General features: G+C 43.2%; 1 protein-coding gene across 2 annotated transcripts in view; it reads left to right on the top strand.

The window, feature by feature from the left end:
* Positions 1-21,670, top strand: part of LOC108439293 (raftlin) — a 150,789-nt gene that overhangs the window by 92,059 nt on the left and 37,060 nt on the right. For both annotated transcript variants that reach the window (XM_017717606.2, XM_017717607.2), the window contains exons 6-7: positions 8,398-8,601; positions 19,179-19,285. In XM_017717606.2, coding sequence (XP_017573095.1) covers positions 8,398-8,601; positions 19,179-19,285 — 311 coding nt within the window. The remainder of the gene's footprint in view (positions 1-8,397; positions 8,602-19,178; positions 19,286-21,670) is intronic.

The following is a 21,670-nucleotide window of genomic DNA, read 5'->3' on the forward strand; positions in this document are numbered from 1 at the left end:
CCAGAGAATTCCACTGTTACAAAAATAATTACTTTACAGCGTTTAGCAGACGCTCTTATCCAGTGCGACTTACAAGAAGAGCTTTGTCTGTCTAGAGAAAGTATCTTTGCTAGTAGGTTAGAAAGAAAGACGGTCCTGAGCTCAGATACTGCTAGAAACAAAAGTCTCTGTAGATACAGAGAGAGAAAAGGAACAGAGCTGAACACAGAACTGTGCCATGCAATATACAATACAATAAAATATGCTGTTCCTCTGCTCCACTGCCCAGTGGTAGATGGGCTTAATACCCCTCTAGCAGGTACTTGGCATTGGGCCCATTCATCTGGATTGGGCCCATTCTGTTGGCAATGCTTCTGGAGGTCTCAGGGCTCCCAAGTGGCCATCTAAGCATTGGCCCTTAATCAGAAAATGGTACAGCCATCCGTGGCTGGGGGTCCAAAAGACCACAATAGGCCTCGCTCTCCTTGGCTGGGTAGGATGGCCCTCCTTTTCCCCCCATATCACTCAGGGCGACGCGGTGACATTGCGTCAGCGGCAGTTCGAAAAGACGCAGTGGTCTCGGAGGAAGCTCGTGCCTCCAGTAAGCAGGGTAAGCAGGCCACTCATGTGACAAGGGGTAAAAAAGAGGCATGTAGTCCTGGTTTACTGATCATCTTACTCCATACAAGCTACCACAGCAGCCAGTTAGGCTGGCGTGTGTCGTCAATGTTTCAGTGAAAACTATTTATGGTTTGACAGGCAGTTGTTCTGTAAACAGCCAAACGCATCCATGTCCAAATGTTCCCGAAGTTCTAAGCCCTGGAGAAGACAGAGGTCAGGACACGAGGGATTTATTTAGCAATGTGTTTGTGTTGATTGAAATAGTTCAGATAGAAAGGATTAGGCAAGCAGCTGATGGAATGTCATGTTCTCCAGCAGCGCTTTGCGCTGATGCAGAGCACTGTGACCCCGTCACGGAGATGATTGCTGATCAGACAGAGATGTTGAGGGATGTGAAGGCTTGTAATTGCGCTCATGCGCTTGTTTTCTTGTTTGTACCGGCATGTTGGCACTTACACTACAGGGCCTCTTCGCGGGGTAGCTAAGCTAACGTCATGCAGCCGGTTTGTCATCCGACTCCTTTCATGTCTTGAGAGGCTCGGTTTTTCCAGCACTGGCGCTGCGTCTTTTTGATGCGAGTAAGAGCCGCATTACAACATGTATTATAAGCTGTGTGATTAAGACGTTGCGGGGGCCGGGAGGTAGGACACTTCAGCTCTCCACTTTTAGAACTACAAAATATATAGTAGTTCCTGAATAATACGGCCTAAAGAAATTCAAATTTACATTATATTCCACTTTCCACAAATATAGTCAATTAGGCAAGATCAGAGAAGAATTTTGTAAGTTTAGTTTTACACTGGAGCTATGAGGCTAATACCAAGTGATAAAAGCTTATACCTCACCAGTTAGCATCATGAAAACTTGCTGGCATGGCTAGAGCATCATGTACCTGCCTCAAACCAAGATATCAAGCTTGTTAAGTAGCTTCAAATAGACCTGCTTATGTGGTTTCTGAAACTGCATGCGGTTAACTTTAGAAATGGACAAAAGAAGGTCAAGTTGCTAAAAGCTAAAGTAGCAACCATCTTCAAGCCTAAATTTTGAGTGCTTTTTTCATTCAGGACTTGCAGTGTTTATATATATACACATACACATATACACATACATAAACACACACATACATACACACATACATGTATCTATCAGAGCAAAACCTCGTATCTCCAAAATGGTAAACATATACTTTACTTTTAATGTAAGTCAATGGAACCAGACTTTTCTCCAAGTCATTTCGGGCCGTTTCTTTTGGTCCATTCATCATGAAAGTTTGACGCAATGTAACAGATAATGGGCATTTTCAACTTATGTCAAAAAATGAAAAACAGTAATAATGGAGATACAATGTTTTGTTCTGACAGCAGCAATATATGAATATATATATATATATATGCTTCATGAACTCATTTCAGGTGAAAGTCCTCCAGCGTCTCTCTTGGTAAACCAGTCTTTTAATAGAACGTCATTAATTAGTGACGCTGACGTCTATTAAAATGATCAGAAGCACAAAACACTGAAGGTAAACAGTTTCCATCAGGGAGAACCGAGTGGCTCTGAAATCACTTTTTACACACAAGCAAAGTTTCAGTTTCAGATTTATTTACAACTTAGTTCCAAGTTTAAGTTGAATAAAAACTGGCTTTAAACTCAGGATCACAGATGAGCTCCTTTACTATGTTGATCTGTAGGCGTCTGTTCATAAACATAAACCAGCCCAAACTCATTTACTATAAAATGAAATGGTGTTTGTAGAAATTCAGAAAAAAGCCGCGTCAGTCTCGACTGCATATGTGGACATATTTCTATATTGAGCTCTATTTACACAAAGTTAGGTTAGTTCATCATTTATGTTGAACAGACTCTCCCAAAGTTTTACGCTGCTGCGCTGACGTTGAACCGCGTGCTGCACTGGGTCGGTATGACCAACAGGTCAAAACCAGCTCTAAACAAAGTGACCGCTGGGCCCTGATTGGTGCTCTGGCTTTGCGCTTCTTTCGTTTTGACAAGTTACGTTTTTATACACACAGAAACCAAAAGGAGCGACAGATTTCTCAAAATGTAGGAGGAAAAAGTCGGATATTAGACTCTGAAATGTAGTGGAGTGAAAGGAAAAAGTCGCCCAACATGTAACGTGGGGGAGCGATGATGAGGCGGACGCACATGCTGAGATAAGCGAGATTTTTCAGGGGCAAAACGGTCCAGGGTCAAAGAGCCAACACAGATAGATCAATGGGCAGACATGACAACAAGGAACACAGACTAAGCACAAAAACAGAGACTAGGAAAAAAATAACAGCAGAACAAACACCAAACAGTGCCATACAAAGATCAAACAAACACCAGCAAACTCACAGGGGAAAACACAGGGCTTAAATACCAGGAAACAACGAGGGTTAACAAGACACAGGTGAGAACAATCAAGGGTGGAGTCAAGAAACAAGGGGGCAGGACAGGGAAGAATCAAAAAGAAAGCACATGGAGGACTAGGAATCGTGACACAAAATGGAAAAACTTCAGTACAGATACACAGAAAAAACTACTTAAGTACAGTAATTACATTTACTTACTGTCCACCAATGATATTTATGGCATGGGAGAGGCCTTGATTCTGCTGTGAGCTGTTTTCTTTCATTGAAACACCAGCAGAAAGCCACACACACACACACACACACACACACACACACACACACACACACCCCTCAAAATAACAGAACAGCAACATTAACAACATTAAAGTCCTTTTATTGGGGATGCTGCACCTCCCATTAGCGTTGAGCCTTGCCATGCTTGTTTTGTTGTAGCCCTACAACAGCTCCGTCATTAGGCCTCGCCACAACAGCTCCGTTCTCAAACCTTCCTGCACCGTCTTCACCATTAAGCCTTGCCTCTCTGGCTACGCTATCTAGCCGCACTCTGCTGTCTCCGCCAGCGCTGACTCCTTGACCCCATTTCTTTTTACCAAGACAGCGCCAGAACCAGGGATAAAGGAAATAAGAGATTAAACCATCCTTAACTAATTCTTTGAGCACTATAAAAGGTAACCTCTGTATCATTTAAGGTGGAATGTAAAATTCGACTTTTGTTCCTCTCGTGAAAAGAGGAACAATATAACATCCGACTGCCTTAGAATGAAGATATCTTTTATTGGAAATCTGGTTAATAATGATTCATTTTCAAAGAATTATGACCACAGTAATGACTTTCTCAGACCATCTATGACTTTATCATCACTGTAACTGTAGGCACTGAAAATGTGGGAGATGTTTTCATCTCTGCTGCAGTCCTTTATCTCCATCCCATGCGCGGTCTTGGTTAAAATGAAATGGAGTCAAGGAATCAGCTCCATCAACTGGAGAAACCTTTCAAGTGCACATGCTTTCAGACAGGTGTACTGCACGGTAACCAAATATTGTCTATTTTTGGTTTTCGGGCCGTGGACCGTTTCTAATCCTTGTTTATGGCAACCCTAATCAGGTGCTTACAGTGGCTGGGGAGCAGTGTTGGCCTATCGTAAAGTCCGTCACGCTACTCAAACAAAAACTCTTCCCTGTATTACTCACACCTCTTCCAAAATGCCGCTCAAGCCATTTATGATTAAAAATCAGTTGAAGGGTCGACTCGAGCATTTTGACTTTCAGAGTCATCGGCCAGGAGTCGACGACAGCTCCCAGACACGTTGTAGTTAAAGAATGGACTCTCTTCAACTCCACTAGCTTCACTTGAAAAACTCTGGGAACCAGACACAAAATCCCAGAGGGGGCTTTATACCCCTGTAGAAGGTGCTTGGCATTGGGCCCCTTTACCTGGATTGATCCAGGTCTGTGGGCAATGTTCTGGGGGGTCTTTTCAGCTCTCAGTGGTGCAGCTATCTAAGTGTTGGCCCTTTTGTCAGGAAATCATGAGCTCAGTCTCTGGTGACGCTACAGCCATCTGTGCTCAGGAGTCCAGGACAGTGCAATTGGCCTTGCTGTCTCTGGGTGGGTAGGAAGGTCCTCCTTCTGCCCCCATGACTCAGCGCGAGGCAAGACAGCACAGGTATCTGTTAGCTGGCATAACAGAACTTGTGGTTAGCGTTCTCCTCTTAGTGCGTCCAGCTGTCCAGTGACGTTGCATTAGCAGCAGTTCATAAAGATGTGGTGGTTGCCTTGTGTGACTGAGGGAGTCCTTACTAGTAGGTGCAGATGAATACAACTAAACTGGGGAGATAACTGGAAAGAAATCCAGTAGCCATCTGGATACTTTTACACATATAGTGTAGGTCCAGTAAGGACATCATCACTACCTTCATTTGAAACATGTATTCGCTCTGGGAACCAGAGAACCAAATTTCGGTTGTGAAATTTTCTGAAAGGCACCATCATGGCTGGGCTTTTAATGGGATGCTAATTCGTGTAGATAGGTTCCCGTTGCCTGCTGTAACGCCATGAAGCGATGATGAGGTGGATGCACATGCTGAGAGAAGTGAGCTTTATTAGGGGCAAATCCAGGGTCAGAGAGCCAACACGGATAGATAGAGGGACAGACAGACGTAACAAAAAGGAATACAGGAAAAACACACAACGGAGGCTGGAAGAGCGACGTTAAACACCACATTGCAGAACAATGACCTGCAAACTAACAGGGGAAAACACAGGGCTTAAATACAAGGAAACAACAAGGGTTAACAAGACACAGGTGGATAACACAGGTGAGAACAATCAAGGGTGGAGTCAAGAAACAAGGGGGCAGGACAGGGAGGAATCAAAACAAAGAAAGCACATGGAAGACTGTAAGGGGCCAATCGTGACACTTGCTAGCTACTTTGGCATTGAAGTTGTTATGCAACAAGTACAACTTTAGACACCAAGCACAACTTGGCTGATGAACCATGTTTGGTGGAAAAGAGGAAAGTTGTGTTCAGTTCAGGTCAGTGTTGGGGCAGTCGTAGGCTGGAAGTTAGGGAACCAGCCTTGTGACCGGAAGGTCGCCGGCTCGATCCCCGGAGCCGACAGTACATGACTGAGGTGTCCTTGAGCAAGACACCTAACCCCCGATTACTCTCTGGGTGCTGCGGATTGGGCTGCCCACCGCCCCCTGGTGTGTGTGTGCTCACTAGAGTGTATGTGGTGTATCACTTCATGGGTGGGTTAAATGCGGAGTTGAAATTTCCCCGTTGTGGGACTAATAAGGGTCTTATTCTTTCTTCTTAGATTTTTCAACTGAACTACTTCTTTCACCGAAGAGGTTGCAAAGATATGGGCATTTTTAATGGCGCCCTTCTCTAGCGTACTTGCGTTGGAAGGTGGTGTGGTGATATGTGCACAGCTGGTCGTGGGACGGGGCCTCTGACAGAGCTGTGAATTCACTGCCTGCCTGTCACCTCACTCATCCAGAGCCGAAGAGAAATCACAATTAATGATTCATTCTCCCTGACTATGTTTGACGGAGAAGCGCGGCGAGCGAGGCATGACGGTTTCTGATCGCGCGTGTGTGGGCGGCTGGAAAACATCCTGTTCCCTCATTTGCTTTGCATTGGTCGGGAGAGAGAGGGTAAATGGCTCGACGCAGTCAGTGGCAACCCGAACGGCCGCTGCCAGAGCCAAAGTGCATCTGTATTTATCTTTTCGGTCAGCTATCCATTAGTTCTTGTATAGATTTGAAAAGGGCAGCTTGAGTGTGGTCCAGTCGAGCACACAAACAAATTCATCATAGCCTATTTGAATCCATTAGGTGCACTTTCTTTCAGACGTAAAAGCTAATTTGGTGTCCAGCAAAAGCGGAATAATATTGAAGAGGACCAGACGGTCACCAGGCAGATTCTGCATCGGCCTGCTTGTCCTAAGCGCTCGTTCAGGCTTTGCAGCGCATCATCTGATTTAACTAATTAGCTACCCTCCTTTCCTTTTGGAAATTTGATCAATTAATAGCTGAACTGCATCCTGAGAGCAAGAGTTAGTGTAGGCCGCAGCTGCCCAGAGCATAATTGAGTAGCTATGAACTGGAGCCATAGACCTGGGCACACGGAGCACCACTAGCACGATTATTATTCAATATTTGATGCTCTCTGGCTCCTCCGGAATAAAGGGCACCTTTAACATCTCGACTCTTGTCTGTAATGGGTTTCAACCAGGCGCCCTCATGCCGGACTCACTGAAGCAAGCGTAGTTCTGTATGAAAATGTGGTCTGTTTATTGTGGTTATTCCCAAAGCCACGGCCAAAGTGCGTAGCAGAGGTCAAGGCACAGGCAGAAAGGGTAACAGGCGTGTGCAAAAGTTTGTGCGCCCCTGATCCAGTGACATTTTGTTGATTTGCTAAGTGAAAACAAGTTAACACTATTTTTTGCACAATTCCTGTTCATTGGCTGAATATAATGGAAAGAAAACACAAAATGTGGCCTGTACAAAGTGTTATGGTACATCTAAGTATACATATGTATTTGTTTTCCAGCATGTTGAGAACAGCATATTAATTGTACATTATAATTTGCACAAAGTGTTTTTTTTTCTTTTTCTTTAGAGGATCTGTTAACTTATTTACACTTAGAAAATTAGAAAAGCATGTAGTTTGAGCATAACGTTTAATCCTCAGTGATGTCAAGCCTAGCTTAGCCTGGTCTTTTACTTGTTTTTTTCCTTGTTTTGTACATTCATTTTTATACTTTCACATTTGAATGAAATAAATAAAATAATATTTCAAACTAACGTTAACCAGCTACTCAAAGTGCAGAAGTAAGAGCTAGCATTATATCATGAATAAATACAATAAAACATGATCTAAAAATATTATAATATAGTCAAATAATCAACTGTCCAAAAGTAACTTAACCTCTTTTCATAGAGGCCATAAAATGCCTGTTATGGAGGTCCCTCAGTAGAAGCTGTGAACTTGTTGAGAATATATTCTATAGAGTCCAATAACATCTCGTTCACACCTCATTGCTCACTAGCAGCTCACCATAAAAAGCCACAGCATTTAATGGACAGAGAACCAACGTCGTTCTAGTTAATTACTTACAGGGAAAATGTTTTATTTGATCATGTTAATTAAAAGGTTGATTTTGGGATGTTCTCAGGCAGCCTGCAGAAAGAGATTAATGAATTTACTTGTCAAGTAATGCATCCAGACATATCGTCATTTTTCAGGTTTTATCATAAGAGATCAATTCAGTTCAACACATTACTTTGTAGTGTAGTCAAATCTGTATTCGTAAATAAAAAAAGTGAAGTAGGAAAACATTAATAAACAGGACTAAAAGACTACAAACTAGGAAAAGGGCAAGAAATTAACAAGAAACAAGACAAAACAAAGGAGCTATTCTAAGCTAGACATGGCACAGACTAGACACATGCGAGAATTTACAGCCAACACAGAAAGACGGATAATAAATACAGCACACCACCAGACAAAACAAGACGCAGGTGACCGTGAAGACGAGAGGGCGGAGCCAGAATGTTCCAGGAGAGGATTGTTCCACTGTGCGTTCGGACAGCACTCGTCAACTCGTATATACAGAAAATTCCCACTTAACCATAACATACATTTGGGTGGTCATCAGTGACTGACAGCTTATATTGACGGTGAGTATATATGTGCGGAGATGGACCAGTGCCAGCTTGGTCTGTTGCGTTGCTGCGGCACCATGAAATGTTCTGGCTGGTGGTAACTCAAAGTTAGGTAACACATTGTTTGTTCAAGTTTGGAACTTATGTTTATGACGTTGTCAGTCAATCAAGGAAGTTTACGAGGAACATCTGAACGCACCATGAAGCACATCTGCGTTGCGTTTTGCTAAGAGCATTTTCTCTTGTCCTTCACAGGCGCTGAGCTTTTCGGCCTGTTCAACTACCCGGGTGGCCAGCGGAACCCGCTGAAGTATTACACAGTGAAAGTCCCCCTGAGGGTGCAGCAGAAGGAGGAGGGGGCCCGTGCCGTCGAGGCCAACTGGCTGGACCACATGACTCAGCACTTCAACAGCGGGGCATCCCTGGTGGATGGCTACTTCCATCTGGGCAACGACAACGGTGAGGGTTTTCCATTAGTGCATTAAAACATGAGGGGGATGGGGGCCAGGGAGAGGTTTAACCCTTAGTAGATGCAATTTTTGCTGGCAGTAACAAAAGTGTACATTTATGGGAATTACACGCAGAGAAATTCCATAGAAAGTCTGGATTTTTTTTGTTATGATTAGAACTTGAACAGTTTTGGTTTGTGTCTTCACTTTGAGACAAAGAGCAACGAAGTCTCGAACCTGTAAATCGAATGTAAACGAACTGTGTAATTATAATTACAATTAAATGATGTACAGTTTAAAATCAATTGCATAGCAAAATGACAACAATAACTCTTGACTTAAGGCCAAACCCATGACTTGGTAGACTCTTGGACCTTCTGTTTGTACTCCAGTTAGGGCATGTATTCTGATCACTTTCCGCAGTCCTTTCCACCGTCTTTGCTTTGCAAGCAATTATAACATTAAATTCATTAATTCGTCTCCTCCAAATGAAAGGATCAGCAATTATTATAACATACAATTAACTCCATCAAATTAGCGCACCCTGCCTTACTTTCTGTCTCAATAATTAAGCGTTTCACCGTAATGCCTTTTGAGATTTAGTTCACCTGAGTGCAGACAGCGCAGTGCATTCTGAATGCGTAATCAGGAAAGGCATCCGAAACAAAGAGTTATTTGACCGAATTTCTATTAAGTAGAAAGAGCTGAGTGGTTTGAGTTTGGCCTCATGTTCTTTGGGGCCGGCCTGATGTAGGAGGCTTTGTGCGGCTGGGTAAAACCGGTGGACTGCTTAGAAGAAGACATTTGTCATCGTTGAGAACATTTCAGAGCTTTTGGTGGAAACAATATGGCACCAGAATGTTCATGACAACAGCAATACATCAACCTCAACTTCTCATTAGATAATTTTCAAGGCCTCACTCTGAGCAGCCACAATAGAACCTGCAACGGATGGCGTCCCTGTGGCAGTCCTGGCCCGGCTTGATAGTCACTGAAGAGGAGCATAAATCAACTAACTGTGCTTAAAATGAAAATACTTCAAAATAACCCCCCGCCAATTAGCGCCGAAGGACCTGTTTGGCTCGGAGTGGAGCGCAGGTGCAGCAAAAGCGAGAGAGGAGCACGAAAGAGGAGGGAGGCGTTTGAAGAGTCCCGCCGAGTTGTTGAGGAACGACGTGATATCAAAGGACCACGAGCGCGTCTTCTTTCTTTTTCAGAGGCGTCTAATTGCAGGAGAAGGCAAAGACGCATGCATTATCAGACCGCAGATCACGTGCTCCACATCGCTCCAAATTTAGCTGCTGGGTTTTTTTTCAGTCTAGTCTTTGATTTCCTTATGAGAGGAACTCTCCCCAGTGCACTTTGAATGTGTGGGCTCACTGCAAACATCGGCACAGCTCTTCCAGTGAAGAAGCACACAATGAAAATCCCACCGATATCCCCTGAATCTCAGAGGTGGACGAAGTACACAAACCCTGTACCTGAGTTAAAGTAGAGAAGGTAAAATATTCCTCCAGTAAAAGTAGAAGTTCCTCCCTTTAGACCTCCACTTGAGTAAAAGTACTAATGTATTTACCTTCAAATGTATAAAGTAAAAGTACTAAAAGAGTAATTCTGGCTCTGATGTCCTGTTATCATTTTTATAACCAGACTGGCTTCATGAACTCATTTCAGGTGAAAGTCCTCCAGCGTCTCTCTTGGTAAACCAGTCTTTTAATAGAACGTCATTAATTAGTGACGCTGACGTCTATTAAAATGATCAGAAGCACAAAACACTGAAGGTAAACAGTTTCCATCAGGGAGAACCGAGTGGCTCTGAAATCACTTTTTACACACAAGCAAAGTTTCAGTTTCAGATTTATTTACAACTTAGTTCCAAGTTTAAGTTGAATAAAAACTGGCTTTAAACTCAGGATCACAGATGAGCTCCTTTACTATGTTGATCTGTAGGCGTCTGTTCATAAACATAAACCAGCCCAAACTCATTTACTATAAAATGAACTGGTGTTTGTAGAAATTCAGAAAAAAGCCGCGTCAGTCTCGACTGCATATGTGGACATATTTCTATATTGAGCTCTATTTACACAAAGTTAGGTTAGTTCATCATTTATGTTGAACAGACTCTCCCAAAGTTTTACGCTGCTGCGCTGACGTTGAACCGCGTGCTGCACTGGGTCGGTCTGACCAACAGGTCAAAACCAGCTCAGAACAAAGTGACCGCTGGGACCTGATTGGTGCTCTGGCTTTGCGCTTCTTTCGTTTTGACATGTTACGTTTTTATACACACAGAAACCAAAAGGAACGGCAGATTTCTCAAAATGTAGGAGGAAAAAGTCGATATTAGACTCTGAAATGTAGTGGAGTGAAAGGAAAAAGTCCCCAGAAATGGAAAAAATAAGAGACAAGACAAAACTAGGAAATGAGGTTAGGCTAGAAACACATACTGAAAACTCGACACATGCAGGGCTGTATGTAAACTTTTTGAGCAGGTAGCACTGGTGCTAGAAAAGATCTAGCACAAATTAAATGATTGCAGCACTAAAATAAAAACTAAAATCATTCATGTAAAAGTTATGAATTCCAGTTAGTGGAACAATATGCCATTTTACTGCGAAAAAACAACGTAAAACAAAATACATCACAAATCACATAACTGACAACAGCATGAGCACAAGGGCATAAAATATTTGAATGGATATATGCAACCAATAAACGACAACAAAATCAATTTAAGATCTTTTATTAAGATCACTTGTGTCAACATGTATTTATGTAGTATTTCTCATTATAAAACTGTTTAAAGTGTGTTAAAAGATCATTCAGCTCATTTCTAGATGTGATGTTTTTACTTGCATCTAGACCCGTTGTCTTTATTTTGCTTATTATAATGCAGTTCATATGGCTTGTTTCAAGAGCTAACATTTGAAGGAAGCAACATTTTCTGCCAATAGAATAATTACAATTTCACTAGATAAAAAAAATTTAATAATTTACGAAAAAAGCTTAAATAATTTTACAATATTCCTACGTCAATCTTAGAATGATAAATAATAGCAATATAGTATTGACTAGGTTTAAGATGACTTCATTTACTTAGGGTGCTCGTCTGGTCGCCACCCCATCATGGACTGGCTTTAAACGCTTATTGATGATAAGTGATATTCTACCATTGTCCAGCTTAATCTTTACCACCTGCATCCGTTTTTTTTTTAACCTCCACCAATGATTTTGTCATGTCTCCCTGTAAAACTGTGTGGTTGGTTAGTGTAGTGGTTAACACCTCTGCCTTGTAGACTGGGGTTCAGTCCCCACCTGGGTAAACACCCTACACTACACCAATAAGAGTCCTTGGGCAAGACTCCCAACACCGCCTTGGCCTACCTGTGTAAAAATGATCAAAATTGTAAGTCGCTCTGGAGAAGAGCGTCAGCCGAATGCTGTAAATGTAATGTAACTTCACTTGTCAAGATACATTGAAAGAGGGACCTACATGTATACACTACCAGGAAAAAACAAGACACAGGTGGTGATGATGACGACGAGAGGGTGGAGCCAGAGGGGTGCAATAACAAATTTCATTGCATGTTCAGATGCTCATCAACTCGTAAAGACAGACAATGACCCCATTTTTTGGCGGTCATCTGCAACGGGTAAATTTATCCTAAACGAAAGCCTACATATGTGCTGAGAGGGACCATTTCCAGCTTGCTCCACTGTATTACTGTACGTTCCTCTAACTGTATTTAGAGAATGTTGGCTGGTGATAAATTTGAGTCACGTGAAATCAGCTTGAGTTTATATAAAGAAAAGACACTCAGAGGATTATGGGAACACAACAGGTCTCATGCTTTAAGATTAATCTGGCTATAAATAAATTTTAGGTGCTGTGTTTTTCACGTCTGCAGAGACAGAAACTGTTTATTCAAGCCTGAGAGAGTGAAAGTGGCACAGTCTGAGTTTACATACTAATAATGCTAGCGTTAGCACCCTAGCAAACTCTAAAGGTAGCACTTAAGACAGAGGCTTGACCAAGCTAACTTCATTTTATTATTCTATGCTTGTATTTGGATTTTCATTTTCACTGGTCCCCGTTTTCAAACTAGAGCCATAAACATTACATACAGACTTACATACATATGTACATGCACTCATAGTAGCAACCACCTGGGACACCGTAGCAGCAACCTAGCAAGACCTTAGCAACCACCCGGGACACTGTAGCATGGCCTAGCAACACTTTAGCCACCACTTTGGAAACCATAGCAATAGTCTAGGAACACATTGGCAACCACCGGGACTCCCACATCAATGGCTTAGCAACCTTATGCCCCCCCCCCTCCCCCCAAACCCCTGGCAGTAAACAGTAATTAAGATTTAGCTGCCCTGCCTTGACTCATGACGTATCCATTGAACACATTTTCTGTTTCTCACTTCTTATACTTTTGACTTATATTGTGAAGGACCGATTCACTTCATTTCAACATCCTCGCCCTTCCCCCCCCTTTTGGTTTATACCCCTAGGCTGGGGTTGTTGTTGCTTGTGTGGCATTCCGCTCGGCTACCTCATTCTCCGCCTGCCTCCCGCTGCGGTGCCATCTAGCTGACATGCGGAGGTGGCTCTCGAGTCTCCTACCTCTAGAACGGTCCCGTCCTGCCCCCTCTCCCCCTCTGAGACACGTTTCCATGGTGAACAAGCAGGAGAGTGGGTGGAGCGGGGGGGGACGGTATATTTAACGCCCGGCACAGGACTGGGTGCACCCACGGGGATGCAGGGGCCTGCTGGAGACTCCGGTAAGGGTCGGATATCAGCCCCTTATTGAATTTTGCAGATGCAGCGCCCTCAGCCCGCTGTTCGGCTGCGTCGGGAGACGAGAGAGATTAAAGATTCATGCGGCGACCAGGAGCCACACGGACCGCCACAGGGCCCCGCCGCACCATTCCCAGCAGAAAAGATATGGACAATGTGGACTAAAAAGGTTCCTTTTCCATCTGAGTTCTTTTGCCTCCCCCACCCTCCTCAGAAATGGATTAGTATCCACAGCTGTGAGACATTCATATGCATAACTATTCAAGCTGTGCTTTCTATATTCAGACGCCACTCAGGCACTGGTATTCGGCATATGAATTCCCAATAAGGTATTATAATGCTCTGAAAGGGTTTTTTGGAGATACCTCGACTGGCTTTTTTTTTATGGAGACACAAAGAAATCTGGTTGTAAATGAAGCAGTATAGGTGACGCTAAATTTGCTGAGAGAAAAGAGAGAAAGAGAAAGAGAGGGAGGGATGACGGATGCACACACACAGCACACCTACAACCACCAAAGCCTGGCATTCATCTTCAAGGGAAGGTTGTACACACATACTGGAGCTTGATCCTGCATAAAACATGCGATTTTCCAAACGCTGACCTCTCTAAAATCTGCCCAGCAACCCCTCGCTGCTTCAACCAACCTGAAGCTCGGCCTGGTGATTGAAGTGTCACATTCAATCCAGGTGCATTGCTACCTAAACTGTACACTGTGCCTTTTATTAAAATATACATAAGCCGTCTGGAGCAGCGCATGGCTCTCTCACACATGCCTAAATCAAGCTGTCAAGGCTTCATGACCGGGGCAGGTTAGCATGTGGGCGCTCCATCAGCTGCTCCGCTCCGTCAGATGGACGTTCTCACTAGGGCTGCTAAGATTAGTCAACAAAACAAAGTTAATTAGTCGCAAAGCAAATGTCAATTATGGAAGAAAGTCGTTTACTTAAAAACTAAATTATATATGATAATCTGGTCATGCACTATGTGGCCAAAAGTATGTGGACTCATCTGTGACTTGGTGAAAAAAGTCTAATTCGCACCACTGTCCATTTATCCCAGATGTAGTTGATCAGCCAAGGTATGTTTGGTGTCCAAATTTAGAGTTACAAGCCTAACATTGCTAACAAAGGCTAGAAGTAAATACGCATCCACTTTTTCCATAAAAGAATCCCTAGAACTTCTCCCAACCTGCTCAAACCGCATCCCAGTCTTCATTAAGGCCACGCAGACTCGTCGGTGAGCTTTAGGGCACAGTATGACTTACTGTGAACTATAAAGATGAATAAAACTTCACAGCAGCAGCCACTATAGACAACAGGGTGTTTGTGCTGAATTCTGGCTCTTTTATAGTTCGCAGTAAGTCATACTGTGTTCTGAAACCGTCTGAGCGACCTTGATGAAGATCTGGATGCAGATTAAGCTGGTTGAGAAGTTCTAGGGATGTACTTACAGAAAAGTTTCAGTGGCTATTGCCTTCTAGTGTTTAACCTCGTAACTTCAGCGCTCATCGAAAGAAGCTAAACATGCCCTGGCCGATCGAGCACACCTGGGTTAAGTGAAAAAATTGTGTACATTTGATTTTTCACCAAATTATTGTTTATTATTAATTATAGAAGTAAACAATAGTAAAAAATAGTTGCAGCACAACTCCTTGTCCCACTGTTGCCCGTCTCCATCAGCAATTCCTGCTGCTTAGATGCTTTGTTGAACAGACACTGTGGGTCTGTAGACACTATAGAGGCTTTGCCTGAGACGTCGGCGTCTGCCTGTAAGAGCTGAGGCAATCTCCCAAGTGGACTTTTCCAATTACGGCCCCCTGAGGCGAACACATCTGATGTATAGTGGCCAGAACAATGGCCCCTGTTTGAAAAGGGCATCGAGATGTCTTCAATTGAGTAAGTCGAGCTTTAAATGGGTTTTTCTGATGGGAGAATAGAGGCAGTGGCTGTCCTCCTCGTTTCTCTTGCTGTCTTTCTCTCTCTCTCTCTCTCCGGTCTGGCCGATGAAGGCCGTCCCACATTCATTTTCCCGCCCCCTCTCTCTTCCCGGACTTCCCTAATGAAATCTGGAGTGGCTCAGGCGAGCAGACACAAGCAGCACAAACAGCATTAGAGTGGAGATGGAGGGACCAGGATGAGAAAGCAAGCACTGGGAGGGGATGCTCGACCCAGGATAACAAGAGTAGCGGGTGGGGGTTAGATTGGAATTTGGGAGGTGGTGGGGCTCTTCATAATGAGCTGCGGAGGAGGCCGGGAAATATTAGGCAGCTTTGAAATTGACTTTGTTAGCAAACTAATCACCAAGGCTCCACCAGAGTACCAAACCAACTATCTAGCCACAGTTATATGGTCCCTTTGGCCAAGTTACTTTGTTTGTTGAGAACAAAATGGAATAGTAATGCAGTCATTTGCAAAAGTTTGGACTCCCTTCCAGTTGTGAAGTCTCAGAACTCTGGGCATTTTCAAGCTAGAGTTTTTTTTTCCAGAGCCAGGACCGCTTGCTCTGCTTTTTGGTACATTTGGTCAAGTATGAAAGCCGCTTTCCAGCCTTGGAGTGGTCCAGAGATCTGATCTCTAGTCCTCCTGAAATCTGTAGTCAAGGGTTCACTTCCAGTGAACTCTGGTGCGGTCCACTGGTTCATTCTATAATGTGAAAGCTTTGTCTTACTGCGTCACTTTCCTTTTCAAGCTTCATTCCTACATGTTGAAATGCTATATATCCAAAAAACCACAGGCCTTTGCCACTTAAGTGTGTGTATCCAAGCAAAAATAACTCATCTGAAAGCAAATGAGTGATAATGAACCCTTCCCCTAAACAAGGCCAAAATCAGTCCTGGGAGTGGACTCAAACATTCCGGACAAGTGTGAAAACGGCCTTAATTTGCTTTGTAGGGCTGATTAAGCAAGTCAAGAATTGTCATTAGGACTTGTTAGCTGATGACAGATTCAGAGTGTGATCAATTCTCTGACTCTTCAAACCTTGTGCTAAAGACAATCTCAACAACCTCAACAATCGTGGCTTCTCTAAACAGCTGGTTGAGGATCTGAAAGTGAAGATAATTGATGCAGGGCAAGGTGATGAAAAGGTATCAAAGCAGTTCCAGCTCAATTTCCACTATGCAAAATGTCATTAAGAAATGGCAGTTTAGGAGACTTGTGAAGGTCTGACAAGATCTGGAAGATACAAGAAATCTCTCAAATAGAAAAAACCCCATAGGACCAAGAAGGTTCAGCTGGCACAAGTGTGGAGGTGCACAGTTATCTGTAGAGATTTGCGTGTACAAACATGACTTGCATGGACGAGATATCCAAAGGAAGCTTCACCTGCAACCTCATCAGTCTGAAGTATTAAAAAATGTCTATTAGTTAGCCGTCATGACATCAAACAGCATGAAATCTGTCATGTCAATTAATGGTAATGGTAACATTACACACTGGACATAGAAGTGAGCAGGAGGTGGCATGGCACCTGAAGAGGAGCTAGAATATAACAGCTGCACCATTTAAGGTGGAACAGGAAATCTGAGCTTTGTAGTCATTTGTCTTATAGTTGCATCCCATCTGCTGACCCCGCTGGCCATCAGACACTCCTGGAATTTTGAAAACTGTTAGTGGATGGCGGGGAGGCGGACCCAAGCGCAGAACTGAAAGCCAGAATAAAGGGGAGTAAGGAGGTTTAATGGGGCAACGCAGTGTGTGTTTGTGACGTTGTAAAGACTGGGATAACCCCAAGCCGGGTTCGAACTGCCCCAGTATGGACTGGCGGTTACCGCTATACCACTGGGACACACAGGTAACCCTGATTGAAGCAAAGGAACTGGAGCCAGCGTGCTCAAACAGAGGCTGAGTGAGAATGGAGAAATAAACAATAACGACACTGCCGCCGTGATTCTGACAGGAAGGCAGACTTTCCTTCACTTGTTTGCTCTTAGAGCAAACACCTTTTTTATGGCTTGGATACTTTTTTGTTTGTTTGTTTGTGTTTTTTGTGAGTAATTTGGGGCAATTACCATCTTTTGTTGTTTCCATCCCTCTTCTTCTTTCTTTTTATTTTTTAGAGCAACTTCTCTCAGCCCTCTTTTGGTTTTGGGGCAGTTTCATTTCCTTTCCTTTCCTTTCATTTCTTTTTGTTTTGTTTTGTTTTGTTTTTCTTTCCCGTACCGTTCACCCCTCTACAAAGGTGTGACAAACACTGCCGTTTGCTGCAGCCTTAAGTAGGGGAGCCTCAGGTGTATTGAGTGAGTCTAATTAGTCCGTGGCTCCTCGCTGCTCCTCTGCTGGCAACAGGTGTGGCTGGCTGGGCTCCTCGCTGCCATTGCCCTCTGCTGGCAACAGGCGGGGCCGGCTGGGCACCTTGCTGCCACCGCCCTCTGCTGGCAGCAGGCAGGGCTGGCTGGACCCTTACAGGAAACATTACAGTTATTCATGTGCACCAGCTGATCCACAGCTTGTTTGCAAGGACAAGGCTGGGAAAGCATGATGCTGTCTGATGCTAATGACCAAGGTGGCTAAGGCTAAACCCAAAGACGAGCAAGTCCTTCACATTTCCACTACCTCGAAACTGTTACTTCAGATGTAACAGACTGGACAGGGGAGGAGATCAAGGGGCGGCTGCATTTTCATTTTCATTTTTACACAGGAAACACCTCAGACTCAGCCATTTAGCAAAACAGGCTAACATCCGCGTGCTTCGCACAGTTTGTGTGTCGCATTATCCGAGATTATTTGAGATATAATGATACCATACCTGAACTTCACAGGATGAACCATTCAACTAACTGGACATGAAAACGCATGACAGCATGTTACAAGCACACTAGTGAACACACACACTAGGGGGCAGTGAGCACAGAGCGGTGGGCAGCACTATCCACAGCGCCGGGGAGCAATTGGGGGTTAGGTGTCTTGCTCAAGGGCACTTCAGTCATGGACTGTCGGCCGAGTGGATCAAACAGACAACCTTCCGGTCACAGGGCTGGTTCCCCGACCTCCAGCCCACGAAGCTGGGTTCAAGTAAATTTACCCCGTTGTCTTTCCATAGTTTTAATGAAATCAATCAATAAATGATTGGGTTTTATAACTGACCGTGTGTTTTTACCATTACTGGGAACTCTCACTGCAGTAACTCCGTTTACCGTTACCAGGCACAGGCCTACTTCAAATATAACTAAGGTGCCGGAACACCATTTTGGATCATTCTGGCCCAATTTAACCCCTGGAAACAGGAGGAGGCGAGAGCAGACTCCCTCACGAGCACGCCTCGTCTCCGAAAGCCCTGCTGAGCTTATTAACTGTGCATACACAGCGATGGCTCTAAATCAGGGCCAAGCATGGGGACAGCGGGAGCCGCCTGAGACGCATGGCTTCCTTTTGAAAACGAGCTTCATGCAGCTTCTTTATTTTATGACACTGAAAACGTTCCAATATTCATGTTTCATAACGTAAGGACGCTCTTAATTAGAGCCGTCTGTCACGAGTTAAAGACCTATTTCGCTTTGAGGGAATAGACGAAACGGCACCCCCAGGTGTCTTTCTTCTCCACTTTCTTCTTTATTACCCCCCCCTCTCTCTCTCTTTCTCTCGCTCTGTTTTTCTTTCCCTCTCTCTTTAGCTCTCTCCTCCCTCACTTCATTGCTCTCTCATTTCAGTATGCTTTGCCGGACTTCACCGCTGTTTCCTGTTAGCTTAGTTACAGTGAGTTGACCCCACGACCCATGTGACCCTTGCTTGCCCCACTGAGTGAGAGAGCCTCTCTGACTTCCTCTTCTCTCCGCCCGCAGACCAGCCGCCGAAGGTCATAGACAGCGTATTCGTCTTCCAGGAAGGAGACTCCAACGCAAACACAACCTATGATGCCATCGTGGTGGAACAGTGGACCATTATTGATGTAAGTGATGCTGCACTTTTTAGAGCTGTGAAGGGCTCGTCATGGAGGAATACAGCACACTTCTCTTGAAAAACTGTAGTGTTCAATGTAATTACTGTTAATTTTATATTTTCCACCTGAAAACCACATTTATTCCTCTCCCCAGCACCAACAGCAGTCATAATTCATTTATCCGGGCTGTTTTTATGACCCTGTGCATTGTTGTGACTCATTCAAAAAGCAATCCAACCTGAAACATACCTTATAACTTCAGCACCAATGGGCGGAGCTAAACTGCTATAGGCTGAACAGGCCGATAAATGTGAATGTTTTGGTTTTAGTGGCATCACAGAAACAGTTCATTTAAAACAGGTGTCTGCAGCTCATATATGCACTTTAAGGACTGGGATGAACGGCATGTTTTGTTTTTGTATACATACAGCGCTGTGTGAAAGTTTTAGGCATCTAATGTTTAACCAGTGGACCTCAGCAGTGAGTTTATCACAATATACATTAGAATAAAGTCGCATTCATAATTCAAATAAACAGAAAAACAATAAAAAGTAACAAGAATTTCTTGGGTCCATATTTTTCCTGGACACCTTCACAGCCGCCACAGAGACTCGTTAATATCATCAATGACATCATGAGCTCAATTTACTGAGCACTGATTGGTCAAACCAGGAGCTGCTTTTTAACTACATATAATACTGGACTTCCTCGAGGAGGAGAGACTTGGAGATGGGTAAACAAACACACTGACATCCAGAAGATCACTATTTATTTTATATATATATATATATATATATATATATATATATATATATATATATATATATATATATATATATATAATCATTATTAATTAATATTCTATACATTTTGTTTATTTAGATATTAACACTTTTCTCAGCAAATAAACACAAAATACAAAAATACATAGATTTCGAAAATGTGTCTTGGGTGCCTAAGACCATGTATGTTTATAAATATATAAACATAAAATATATTTTATATAATTTATAAATATAAACATTAAAAAAAAGAATTCATACCTTAGATATTTTAAGGCTATTTATAAGGATTCTGTTATGATGTATTCAAACCCAAGGCATTAATTATAAGCTAAATATAGCTTTTATAGCTATGATAATATTATAAAGAAATCGAAAAATGAAATCAGAGCGGGGAATTAAGAATTGTCACTACAGAAACACATATTTTTATTTTATGTGTTTTAATGAAGAATATTGTGATTTTATGTGTGTAAAAAGTTTAAAGCTGTGTTTGCTAGTGGCATTGTTGAGCTAAAAAAGCCACTTTTAAAACAGTCAACACAAAAACATTAAAGTTTATGTGGTGTAATGATAGTTCAGTCATTATCACACACACACACACACACACACACACACACACACACACACACACACACGCACACACACACATTATCTAAGCTGCTTTATCCTCCTGGATCACGGGAGTGCTGAAGCCTATTCCAGTGCTCATTGGGCGGAAGGCAGGAAACACCCTGGACAGGCCGCCAGTTCATCAGAGGGCAGACACACAGGCATAAACATTCACACACACATTAGTTTATATATCCAATGAGCCTGGCTTTATATCTTTGCATTGTGGGGAGAATATCCGAACTCCACACAGAAAGGAGACCTTAGTTGCCCGGCCGGGGAATCGAACCCGGTTCCTTCTTGCTGTGCAGCAATAAGTAACGGTCAATCAAAGCAAAAGGATTTTGATTACCGTATTTTCCGGATTATACGTCGCTCCGGAGTATAAGTCGCATTTTTGGGGGGGGGGGGGGGGATTCATAAAATCCAAGTTAACGTAACATGAACAGTTATTCAGATAACAATGACAAACTATAACAAAGAACATGCTAACAAGTTTATCAAACCATTTTTATCAAAGTTTATATCACTCCAAATCATCAAATCCATTGAACTCTTCATCCTCAGTGTCACTTATGAACAACTCCGCTAACTCTGGAGGTGGACGAAGCGCCGCTTCCTCTTCTTCGTCGCTTTTGTCAGACTCGTCGTCAGTTACATTTGCAATTATTCCAGCCTTTCTGAATCCCAGCAGGATGCTTTCGGTTTTCACGGAAGCCCATGCTTTGCTGATCCATTCAATGACTTCCGAGAACGTAGCGTGGCGCATTCTCCCGGTTGCCGTGAAGTCCGTATTTTCCGGACTATAAGTCGCTCCGGAGTATAAGTCGCACCCCTGGCCAAACTATGAAAAAAAGTGCGACTTATAATCCGGAAAATACGGTACTTATTTTAATTGCTTTTTTTTCACACGGAAGGAGAAACAGAGGAAAGAAGAAAGAAAGACAAACAGGGAGCTTGTGGAGAGTGGGAGCTCTGTTCAGCCACACCTGTTTGAGTG

Source organism: Pygocentrus nattereri, chromosome 24 (genome assembly GCF_015220715.1).
Source record: "Pygocentrus nattereri isolate fPygNat1 chromosome 24, fPygNat1.pri, whole genome shotgun sequence".
NCBI classification, from domain to species: domain Eukaryota; kingdom Metazoa; phylum Chordata; class Actinopteri; order Characiformes; family Serrasalmidae; genus Pygocentrus; species Pygocentrus nattereri.